Below are 12,429 nucleotides of genomic sequence, written 5' to 3' on the forward strand. Positions count from 1 at the left end.
ATTTTGTTCCACGATATTTCCGAATCAAGACCTAAAACTCGGAACTATTAAAACTCTAATAAAAAAATTCCGAGAATTCCGAGATTTAGGAATCTTCATAAATCCACCGTTGGTTTCTATATATTAGTGCTTTATTTATTCATATAGGCATATTGGTCGCTTATATAAATATAAATCACATGAAATGAAATTTATAGTGGCAAATCTCGTACTAAATGTAAATTCCATAACTGTAAAGACATTACGTTTACTGTTATAGTAGGGAGTATTGATCAGTTTACCTGAAAACACGTGATAATTTTTGCGCGTGTGCTATTTCAGTGTGTTATTGCAGACGACAGTTAGACGCATATAAGTTTGTTATGGGGAACGTGTTAGATGTTTTTGTTTTATCCTCTCGTCAAGTAAATTTTTGACATCGAAGAGGTGTTTAATATATTCAGTTCCATTGGTGACCAAACATTAATCGTGAACATTTGTTTTTAATTTACACAGAAGAAGACATTTTATTTATATATACTCTTTCAAATTTCATTCCACGATGTGGTACAGAGGAGGCTTCACACCTGTTGCCATTCCTATGGTAGCCATGACTTTCATGGCGGCATTTTACGCGCCTGTGTCATGTGAACCTGTGAATGTAGCGTTAAATAAAAACGTTGAAGCTCAATATACATGTGGATTTTACGGAGCCGAACAATATTATGACCACAAAGATGTAAAAGTTAGTCCGCAGCAAAGAAGCAAACTTACCTGTGCTACTGTCAATATGCATCCTCCATCCGCATTGGTTGATGGTTCGACCACTACCAAGTGGCAGAGTACTTCAAGATTGAATATTTACACTCAAACTAATCTTAATCCAGCAGGAACTGGGGATTTAGAAGCTATCCTAAAGATAGATTTGCAACAGGTATGGTATGGCAGTATGAGGAATGTAGGATGTCTCTCCAACGGACAAGGTTTTTAAACACTAACCATGACGACGCTAGTTAACTTCTATTAGCTACAGTTAGCACCTATCTCTAACCTCTTTTATTGAAGGAGGGGGGGGGGGGAGGGGTCTGCCTAGTTAAAAGGACAAAGTCATTAAAAAATTAGATTTAGTAGGAAATGTCTGTTAAGGCCCGGTCCCAGTGGCCGATGTACACAAAACGTATGCAAAAAGGACACAGCAGACGAGCAAACTTTCGGGGGTGGCTCCACCGTTTTCATCCGCTCCAGAAATGGACAAAATTGACGAAAATTAGCGAAAACAGAACGGAAAAGAACGAATGTGGGAAGTATGTAACTGGGATGTTAAATGGATGATCATCGGAAGCCTAGCGGATGAAACCGGATGGAAGTGGATGACAGCCCCGACATCCTTCAATATACAAGATACATCCCAGATACAAACGCTTTGTCCGTTTTGAAAATGCATACGCTTACATCCTTTCTATTTCCGTGCTACTAACGATGTATAGACGTTCCATGTACCTTATCTTTCCTCCCTCTTTCTGTTTTCTTCTGGAGCGGATGTGAGTTGCGAGGATGCCCAGAGGATGCAGAATGGATTCAGTGGACCTTTAACGGATGATAACGGACATGGAACGTTTGGTGCTCGTATATGTCACGCATTTACATCGTACACAGCAGAAATTTCATCCGTTATAAAAGTTTTGTGCAGCTCAAAACTTTTTGCACGGATGAAATCAAAGTGAACGGATGCTCGATGGATAGAGCGTATGAAACACGTATGCAATGAGTACACAACGGATGCATGGCATTTTCAAACGGAGGGCACGTTTTTTCCCCGTTTTCCATCCTCTTTGCATCCATAAGTGCAGTGGGACCGGGCCTTAAAGTTACTGGTATTGTAATAGAAGTTAAAATCAAATGCTAGATTTGTTTTCATTTTATTATATAATCAAACTTGCTGGGACAAAAAGAGAATTTGGCATCATTTTCTAGTGTCATTTTTAATCCCTGATTCTGGCTACAGGCTAAAAATCAAATTATTACACTTAAAAAATTTAATACTGAAAAAATTTTTTTTTAAACACTTAGAATTTCACGAATTTGGCACTTTCATTTTTCACTTTAATCTTAAAGCAACAGTTCCAGAAAAAATAAAATTTGACATTATGGGTTATTGAGACGTCTGAAAACACTATAGGGTACATGAAATTGTGTGTATATTATATTTAATTGTAATATCAGGCATAGTTTTGTTTATAAATATAATTCTATAACATTAAAGTTCTTAGAAGTGAAAAACTGATTTCCATGTATCCATTTTCAATTTTAAATGTTTTCTTTGAAATACTATAATCAATATGATAAAGTGGGGTATCAATAGTTTATTTAATATTTGAATGATTTATACTTTGTCAAGGATTTGCTGTTTCAGTTATAAAAGGTTGAAATTGTGCTTATTATGTATTGGAATAGAGCTCCATGTTCTCAACAAAATTCTCCCCATCACATTGTACAGATATCCATAAAAATTACTCTGATAACTGATATACTGTGCTGATATGCTGAACTCCATTTTTTGCCAGGTTTGATGTTTAAAATTTATAAAGAACACATTACCATGTTGGAATATTTGACATTTTGCCTCATTTTTATCTTTATATTTAGGATTTTTTAGTGGAGAAAATCATAATTAAATTGGAAGATTCTTTAAGACCAGATCGAATAGCAGTCTCTAAATCAAATGATGGAAACCAGTTTATTCCCTGGGCTTATAAAGTAACAGAACAAGATGACTGTAGTGGGAAATTTTCCTCATCTTTTAAACCATTACCAACAAGTTCAGGAGATACTGTCTGTGCAACCTACCCCAAACCCTTGCCACAGACATTTGAAACGGTTAGTACATTTATTTAAGTGACATAATGTCAAAAGACATATATACAGTTCACTAGTCCAGACTGTAGTGTGAGAATATTTAAACTATTCAAATCATATTATATCATTTAAAGATACATTAGTTAAGAGTTTAATAAAGAGTTGGCCATTCTTGCTATAATAATTCAAAAATAGATGATAAAAAAAAGAAAATTTTGAAAATTTCAGTCAAATTACTTTATTCGAAATGGAGTGGTCACTGTTGGAAGTTTGGACTAGAAATAGGCATCAACAGTGTCTGCACCCTGTACGAGAATTGCCGATCGTTTGATTGACAGACGATAACTCCACCCACATATTCTCGATTATCAAGTAACATTCTCAATGGCTATGGTACCCTCGCTTGGCAGGCCTATCATCGCCAGTCTCCGGTAGTGACGTCAGTGACTAACGGTAAACGTTAGCTTGGTCCGCCATTTATTGATTTAATTTTAAATGGACGACTGTTTAAATCCAAGCTGTATCTAAGCTATCCGAGGGTCTACAGAGTTGATTTTGAGCTTGTTATATAAATAAAGGTCTAATTAATAATTTCTATAACATCTGAAGCCTCAATACAGACTTGTAATAGGCAGATTTAGCTCTTGCATAATGTATGTTTAATATTCATCTTGGAAACACATTACTAACAGGTCCACTCTGAGTTCAACTATTGTGTCAAATTATTTGATTATTTGCTTTGTAAATGATAGTTTTTATTTGTTACATAATAAACAAATATATTTAATTTTTATCTGCAGATTGAGTTTGATTTCAGTTCAGTAGCTCCAGAATTAAGGGTAAGTGTAGTATAAAAATCTTTTATAAACGGTGTTTTTAATTAGGATCGAATAGGCCACTCCAATCTAATACATCTATTTTAACTTGCACCTGGAACATCTTTTTGGACTTAACAGATATTTCAAAAATACGTAAATTACCGGTATTTGAGTACAACTGTTTTTTTTTAGGAATGGAGAAGAGTCAAATATTTGGAGATAAGATTTTATAAGATGCCTTTGGTCTTTGCTGTTGCTGGAACTGCATTTGTAAGTAAATTCATATTTGAGTACTCGTAGTTGTAACATAAGTAGATTATTTTACCAAGTTATATCCTGTATATACATGTAGCATTAACTCTGCTATTAGTCTCAGTTATCTATAGCAACAGTATTTTGAATCACATTTTGACCATGAAGGCATTATTATGGGGATGGGTGGACAAATGTTCTAATGCACATTCTTTAGATCATAAAATCTGTGACAAGCAGTAGGGTCGCCTGCCTAACCTTTTGGGTTTTCTCCGAGCCCTCCGGTTTCCTCCCACTTCTAGTTTGTGTTGCGGAAATGTTAAACCCCAATTTTCTCCTCTGGAAATTTTATAAGTCATTAAAATGAATCATCTATTGATTTTCTTCAAATCATTGTAAAGACCTATTTATCAAAAGTCTACACCTGAATGCAAATTGAGCCATTTTGATCAATATAACAGCAACAGCTGTTGAATATATACATCTACTTTAGGTGGGGTTATTTCACTATTATACTATGTACATGAGTAATCGATTCCCTTGGTAAATATTCCAAATCAAATTCAAACTAAATCAGGTGTATTTATAGATATATAACAGTTGACTCACAAAAATAAGGCTAGAAAATATATAGATGAGGAGAAAGACAACTGATTCTCTGATGACCAAGATGATAATACTTTCCCTATAAAGATTGTTTCAGTATGAGGTGGGGTTGGGGATGACAGTCACCATATCTCTAAACAACATTAGTGTACAGACCTTTGGTCACATTATGATCAATGGACCCCACCAACCACTAATGGTAATAATACATGTAATGATAATGCTTTTGGTGAACAGAAGTAAACAGTTGGTATTGCTGCCATGGCATGAGACCTCAGTTTTCCCTCCCATCAAAAAGACTATAAACTTTACCTCGCCAGGCCCTCCAAACCGCACTTCTGACAAGAAAAACACACTCAAAAATCCCACAGGAACTTCCTCGCCCAACACCGGGATCAAACCCAGATCTCCTGGTAAGAGAGGACATGTCTTACCCACAGAGCCACAGTGTCTCTCCTCAATTATTTGTAAACAAGTTATTTTGCTTTTATGATTATATATTCTTTACCCTGATAAACATCTATACTGGAGTGGTAATATATCGTAACAGCAATAGTCAGAAGATGAACTAGTCACTTAATAGATGGAACTGTGGGGGGGGGGGGGGGAGGTTGTAATTATTTATCCTGGATTAGTGAAATTGATCATTTGTTTATTATGTTTTTGTATATATTTGGTTTATAGCAACATTATAGTATATCAGAATTAGAAGTATTGGCTGAATGTTCCTGTAATGGACAACAAATTGGATGTAAACAGGATAATACAACTAAAGAATATGTGTGTGAATGTGGTGGCAATACCAAAGGTCAATTCTGTGAAATGTGTATGTCATTCTTCAACCAGAAACCTTTTGTGTATGGTGTTCCTTGTGAAAGTAAGTCTAGTCTTATTTATAAAGTTACCTGCTAAGTTTATTAAAAAATGTCTGTTTTATAGATAGACCCACATTTTAATAGGGTTGTATATTGGTATTTGTCTGCTGGTTGTTTATATAGAGGTTTATGTTAACAATTAATCTTTTTGAAATTTGTGTGGAGACTTGTTCGTCTATATATCTTACTGAAAGGAAGAAGACTATTTTCAACAAATTTACTGTTACATAATTTTTTAAAACTTTGTGGGGTTATTCATCATAGAGACAGGAAGAATCTTATCGAATTTCCAAATTTTTGAATCTTATATTTCAAACATGCTTTGTGGCATAATCTCCCTATGCAAGTGTCAATGGAATTTATAAAATTTTGATAGGGTTTTTGTTTGGTCCGAAAGCAGAAATCATGGAGATATTTCCCTGTTTATTCTCTAATTTATATGAAGTCTGTGAACGTAATACTGAATATGGTAAAAGTTAGCCAGATTGGTCATTGGGGCATAAAGAAAAACCTTTTTGAATTTCAAATTTTTTGAATCTGTGTTTATTGAATAAATAATAAGATATTATTGTTTCAGGCTGTAATTGTATGAATCATGCTACTGAGTGTTCGTATGATAAAGATATTGATGCTGGTAAACAGAGTATAAATAGTACTGGACAGAAAAGTGGTGGTGGGAAGTGTTTGGATTGTCAGGACTATACAGCTGGTGTGTTTTAACTTTTTCTCTTTTCAAAATCAGTGTAGCATGTGTAGTGTGCATGTGATATTTCACTATTTTACCTTTTATGACATGAAATTCATTGTTTTTGCCACTGCCTGTCTTGTACATAATATACACTTAATGAAATAATTAGATTATCATATACAAGTACGTTTTTTTATGGGGAGCAAGTGTACCATATTAACAGTTACATGTATATTAGGCATTATGTTGACATTATGCTATAAAGCTGCTGATGTCACAATCAAGAATATGTTATACAGATGCAGAAAGCCAAGATAGTGTTTATCTCTGGGTTTAGTAACATGGTGTTGTCCAGGTCATAGATCTTTCAATAATTCCACCAGTACACTAACTCTGTAGGACTCTTACTTCATGTTGATTATCAATTGTAAACTGTAGCACCATGGGTCGTCTGTCAGACGTGGAGAGCGGACAACACCCTAAAACCAGTCGCCTCATCTGGCGTATAATCCATGCATCATTTCTTACTACATATTTTGGAACAGCCCTTGATTGTCTACTGTTGTCTCTAGTTCCATTTGTAATTTTTTAAATGGTTAGGAAGTATCTTTAAATGTCATTCTGACATTCCCCCTTAATGACGACTTGATATTGTGATTGGTATATTGCATCTTAAATAGTACAATTAACAGGAAGAACAAATACCAGAGTTTCTTGATTATAGTATTATTTTAAGCTCTGATACATAAGATACAAGCGTACACTAAAACCAAGTCATTCATTCTAACCTGCTCCCATGCAGGGAGCCGCGGTGGCTAGGTGGGTAAGGTGCTGGCTCACTAGCCTGGAGGTCGGGTGTTCGATCCCTGCATTTGCCGAGAAAGTTCATCCCTATTTTCCGACGTGGTTTCCCCTTGTCAGTGATGCAGGACGGAAGGCCTGACAAGGATAGCTGTCTAGTCCTTTGGATGAGACAATAAACCGAGGTCCCGTGTAAACATTGGAATGCACGTAAAAGATCCCTTGGCAGTTGGAATTCTATATAAAAGTAGGCGATAGTGCCGCTGCCCGGGCAAAATTTCCCTCATAGCACACTGTATGGCGTATGCCTGTCTTCATTAGCCCAGTATAGGAGCAGAACAGTAGGACGTTAAATCCCATTTCATTTAATTTCATTTGCTCCCATGCAGCCTCAACGAGTCTGCGGATGGAAATTGCTAAATCTTCCCCCTATAACAAACTACATGGCTGTCTCTCTCAAATCTTCATGGTGTCTAACCTAGAATGCACATTCTATTAATTATAGATTCACAGCTATTAATTATTCTCTTGGCTAATTAAGATGTAATTAATCGTGTGATTGATCACTCAAGCCAAATATGAAATGGTAACTTTCCAGTCACATGCTTTTAGACATGGAATCTATCCTTCAACTTAGACCTCTTTTCCTGTTATTCACACAATATTTCATAAACAATTTAATTTCTGTTTTAAATAAACTCATACCATAGCTAATATACAAAAAAAACATTATATGTATTTATCAAATTTTAACTCATGTCCTCTGGTGCACTTATATTCGTCTAATACAATTTCGCATGAATTATCAAATAGTATTACAACGCCTCCCCCCTTTAAAATTTATGCAAACCTATCAGGTAGAAGATTCCCCCCCCCCCCAAAAAAACTTCCCTTTTTCTAACCCAACAGCCATATAATTATATAATTATTCATGCAACATGCATATATATATATACGATTACTATACGATTAAACATACCAGATCGGGGCGAGTCTGCTGATAGAAATTGCTCCATGTTCTACTTCTGGAATTCAAGCGGCAGTCTGACCAATGCCCAAAGATGGGCCTTCTATTATCTAATTGGTCAAATATGACATAATTGATTATAACGATTGGTTAATTAGCCTAATGACATCGAAAACCACCTTATTATATGGATAGTGGAAACTTACAGCAGAAATTTCACATGTGATATCTGTTATCAACCTAGAATTAAATGTTAACCAAATTATAACTCTTTTTTATATGTCAACTTGTTAATAATTCACTTATTTTGATTTAAGTGCATATGAGACAATATATTAGCCAAAGATATTAATTAATACAATATAATGCTATTATTAATTTAAAGAGCAAAAATTCTAACAATCTTGCTACAAAACTCTTGGCGTTTAGTATCGTAACTCTGTAGCACTGTTACTCTCTAGTGATCATCAATTGTAAACTCATGTTGTTTAGTATCGTAACTCTGTAGCACTGTTACTGCCAGTGATTGTCAATTGTAAACTCATGTCGTTTAGTATCGTAACTCTGTAGCACTGTTACTCCCTAGTGATTGTCAATTGTCAGCTCACATCGATGATGTACTTTTTGGCATACGTAGCCCAAACCCAAAATTAGTTCTTTTATTAACTAACAAAAAATATGATAGGTTATGGATTTCTAGGCAACTTGATTATTTTCTGGAAAATATTTTGGCATGGTCTCTTTTGATCATGAGAGAGTACTATCAATGCTATTTGTGGGGCAAACCAGATTTTTAAACAAATAAGATTGCACACTTGCAATTATTTAAAGATATCACAGGATTTTTTTCTATTATATCATTTTCTCTTGAAATGTTTAGTACTTTAAATTTTAACTTGTATTCTACTATTGTTTATTACAGGCATAAATTGTGAGAATTGTTCACCATTTTTCTTTAGGCCTCTAAATAAAAGTCAAACTGATAAAGATGCATGTGTAGCATGTGGATGTTCTTCACTTGGATCAGATGCTAATCCTGTGTCAGGGCTTGTTGCTGATTGTATAATGAACAATGAAAGACTACTAAATTCAGGACAGGTAATTTCAATACCCCCACATTTTAATGTGGACTTATAATGTTCTTGTTCTGCCCATTGTAGAACTATAGCCCTACACTTTCCTTATATATATATATTCAAATAGATGCTTTTACTGTGAAAAACAAACATCTCAAGCTACTTCTTGTTAGAATACAATATATTTTAAAATCTGTGCTCGGATCAAAACAACCTGACATAGTAAACTATGTAAAAGTTATGTGTTCCTTATAGCAAGAAATATTATATTTATGTAATCAGTTGAACAATTTTCTATGCCATAGTAAATATCGCAGTAAATATGGCAAACATTATTTGTTTAGTAAATCTTTCAGAAATGTTGTGTTTGTGGCAACTGTCACATCTTATTTGTCACATTTTCTATGCCAAGGAAACTTTGTCATATAACTAAGTTTAGCTGAAGGTATTTTATAAATATAGACATCTAAAGGAAGAATTGATAAATTGTGATAAAACATTATATATTTAACATTTTCAGAATCCAGGGGATTGTTTTTGCAAGAAGAACGTTATTGGTTCAAAGTGTGATACATGTAAAGAAGGATTCTTTAATCTTAGAGTTGATAATAATGAAGGATGTGAAGGTATGTATGCAAAGGGCTGATGTTATTTCCAAATCTTTACCTACTATCTTAAATCAATAGACATTTTTTCATTTTCTGTGATAACATTCTTTATTGTTCATCCTTAGCAATGATCTCGAATAGCCTGCCAGGGAGACAATTGCATAAAATTGGCACTTTTATTATCAACTTTTCTAAGGTGAAATGTTATATTGTTCGTTTTACAGTATTTGTGTTATCTATGTCATCTAAATAGCTCCAAAACAATATAAGCACCATTCCCTTTTCAAAATCATTATTGTATTCCTGGGAACCTAAAAAATAGAATTTATTTTCCAAAGCACAAAAAGATATAATTTGAAATCATTAATATACTACTTTGTCATTTTGCCCTTGTTTATATAAAGAAAAATTAAACAGCCTGTTTTTACTGAAAATTTGAGATGGAGCCTGTTCATTTTGGAAAAAAGCCCTCAACTCTTCATTTACAACTTTTACCAGACAGGGATAAATTCAGTCGCATTACCAGAAGGGACTGGAATGGGGTTAGTGACCTTGCCCATCTACCTATCAACATATCCAACCACCTACCTACCTACGTTTTTTTGATTGCTCCAATAAAGCCAAATTTTCTTATCTTTGTAACATTTTATTTTAGAATGTGGCTGTTTTACATCTGGTACTGTTGGTGGAAGTACAGTTTGTGAAGCCGATTCCATAGGACAATGTCCTTGTAAGGCTAATGTTGGAAATAGAAAATGTGATGTCTGTAAAGATGGCTTCTATAATCTTGTTGCAGTTAATCTTGCAGGTTAGTTTGAAACCAGAAAATTTGTAGTCTAAATCAGATAGATTGATCTATTAAAAAAGAGTATTTTTAACAATTCAAATTTAGTATTTGTCCACCTTGTTTTATAGAATCAAAACAGTAGCCTAACGAATTAGATGCTCTGATTAGTTTTAGCTTGGAGCAAAGTGTGCTCTGATTTTCTTTGAGAAACTAATGAGCCATAAAAAAATGAAGAGAGGTGGGGACCACCTGAAGTTCATAGTTTTATTGATTACATTGGTAGTCTATTTCGACCCAGAACAAAAGCCAGTCAGATCTATATGCATTTGGGGCCATTGTAAATATAACAGAAGTGGAGACCATTTGAAATCCGTAGGGTTATAGATTACATTAATAGTATCAGTCAATTTTGTATGCATTTGAGGCCATTGTATTGCAATAATGAAACAAAGTTTAGATCTGTATATTTAATAAAATGTACAAATTTGAAATATTTGATTTCAAATATTATCTTAAGAGTATATAGCCCTTACTAAATTACATAAACAGAAGTGAAAAGACATTTGCATCAAGGATATTTTATGCCCATATTTATTGTCCGTCTGTAAATCTGCAATTCCTAGCGACCCCATATTTTATGTCAAATTTTGATGAAAATTGGTATGTGACTTGATATTCATGAGATCACAGATAAGTTTGAATTGTAACATAAATATTTGACATACCCAAAATATATGAAAAATAACTTGTGTAGTGATATGCATGCTTTGCATCGCTGCCTAGATGTGGATAGCCAGTAAGCCGAAAACTCTCCACATCCAACAGGTGACGCATACTCTTATCTGCTACATATTTTAATAGCCGTGATCGTTTAGTATTTGTAATTCTCTTCCTTTTTATGTTGTGTCTTTTCACTCTTACTATCTCAGTAGTTAAGACGTTTGTCTTACCAGGAATAACGATGCATCAGTTCGCTTCTACATTTTATATCAACCTACATACATATGCATAATAGATTACATTAGCATACTTAAAATTAACATTTTTCACTCAAACCCAACTCCTGTAAAAGTCTAACCAGCATGGCTAGACTCAGGAAACTGCTACAGCATAAGGTCATCTAAAGAACCAATTATGTGTTGTCTACCCTCTCTGAGAATTTAGTGGCAATCTCTATAGATTTCGCATGGTGTCTGTTCAGAACCCAGTGATATCTAATCTGAAAAGGCCCGAAAGTCTCTTTATAAGACGTATATTGGTATTGGCCTTTAAAGTCTATCACGCTCAGATCTGTGCACTTACTGATGTGATTGGATACTAAGCCAAATGGTGCAATAAGAATTTTCCAACACAAGTCATGGCATGATCTAATTTTAACCCATCAAAACATCATGTTTATCGACCTATAGAACATTTCATGTATCAAAGTGTCACAGGTTTCTGTTATTCTCAATTTATCTCAAAACAATAATTGGACTCTTACATGTACTAACATTGCAGTTAACCAAATATATATTTGTTAAAAAATGCTATTAATTTAAAGAGCAAAAATTTTTACCAATCTTGCTTCTATCAATCTTGCTATACTTGTCAACACATTAGGGTCAACAGTTTTTGTTCAATTTTAATGAATTTGGTAGCAGTTCGTCAGTTATTTGAATAGTTATTAACCTTAACTTACTTAAAATGCATCTATAATAGCTAGTGGAAGTGATAGAGTTTACCTTGATTGATGAAATCTTGGATGAGTTCCAAATTGAACACATTCATCATATGAAATTTGCAGAGTACTTGCCCTAAATCTAGCAAAGAAATAGCATGTTGATGCTATAAGAGAGTAGATTTCTCATCCAATTTGGTGAAACTTGGTATGTGACTTTATATGTATGAGATAGAGTGTGCATTTCTCATTCGTTATTTATAAAACTTGGTAAGTTACCTTTTATCTGTGAGATCACAAATAAGTTCGGATTTGATTGAGATTAAGCAACTATTCGCTGAGTTATTGATCTTGTTTTATCCTAAATACTTTGAAAATGGCTTGTGAACACAATAGAGTCTACATATTTCATCTGATTTTGATGGAAGTTGGTATGTGAGTAATTGTCAAGAATAG

At 34.1% G+C, this 12,429-nt stretch overlaps 1 protein-coding gene across 1 annotated transcript in view; it reads left to right on the forward strand.

Annotated features, from left to right (window-relative positions):
- Positions 1 to 369: 369 nt before the first annotated feature.
- LOC126818800 (laminin subunit alpha-3) overlaps positions 370 to 12,429 on the forward strand; it is a 28,521-nt gene continuing 16,461 nt past the window's right edge. Inside the window, exons 1-9 of the mRNA XM_050546371.2 lie at positions 370 to 913; positions 2,626 to 2,856; positions 3,636 to 3,674; positions 3,846 to 3,923; positions 5,196 to 5,388; positions 5,964 to 6,095; positions 8,765 to 8,940; positions 9,439 to 9,544; positions 10,182 to 10,334. Coding sequence (XP_050402328.1) covers positions 542 to 913; positions 2,626 to 2,856; positions 3,636 to 3,674; positions 3,846 to 3,923; positions 5,196 to 5,388; positions 5,964 to 6,095; positions 8,765 to 8,940; positions 9,439 to 9,544; positions 10,182 to 10,334 — 1,480 coding nt within the window. The 5' untranslated portion in view covers positions 370 to 541. The remainder of the gene's footprint in view (positions 914 to 2,625; positions 2,857 to 3,635; positions 3,675 to 3,845; positions 3,924 to 5,195; positions 5,389 to 5,963; positions 6,096 to 8,764; positions 8,941 to 9,438; positions 9,545 to 10,181; positions 10,335 to 12,429) is intronic.

This window comes from Patella vulgata, chromosome 4 (assembly GCF_932274485.2).
Source record: "Patella vulgata chromosome 4, xgPatVulg1.2, whole genome shotgun sequence".
Taxonomy (NCBI): domain Eukaryota; kingdom Metazoa; phylum Mollusca; class Gastropoda; family Patellidae; genus Patella; species Patella vulgata.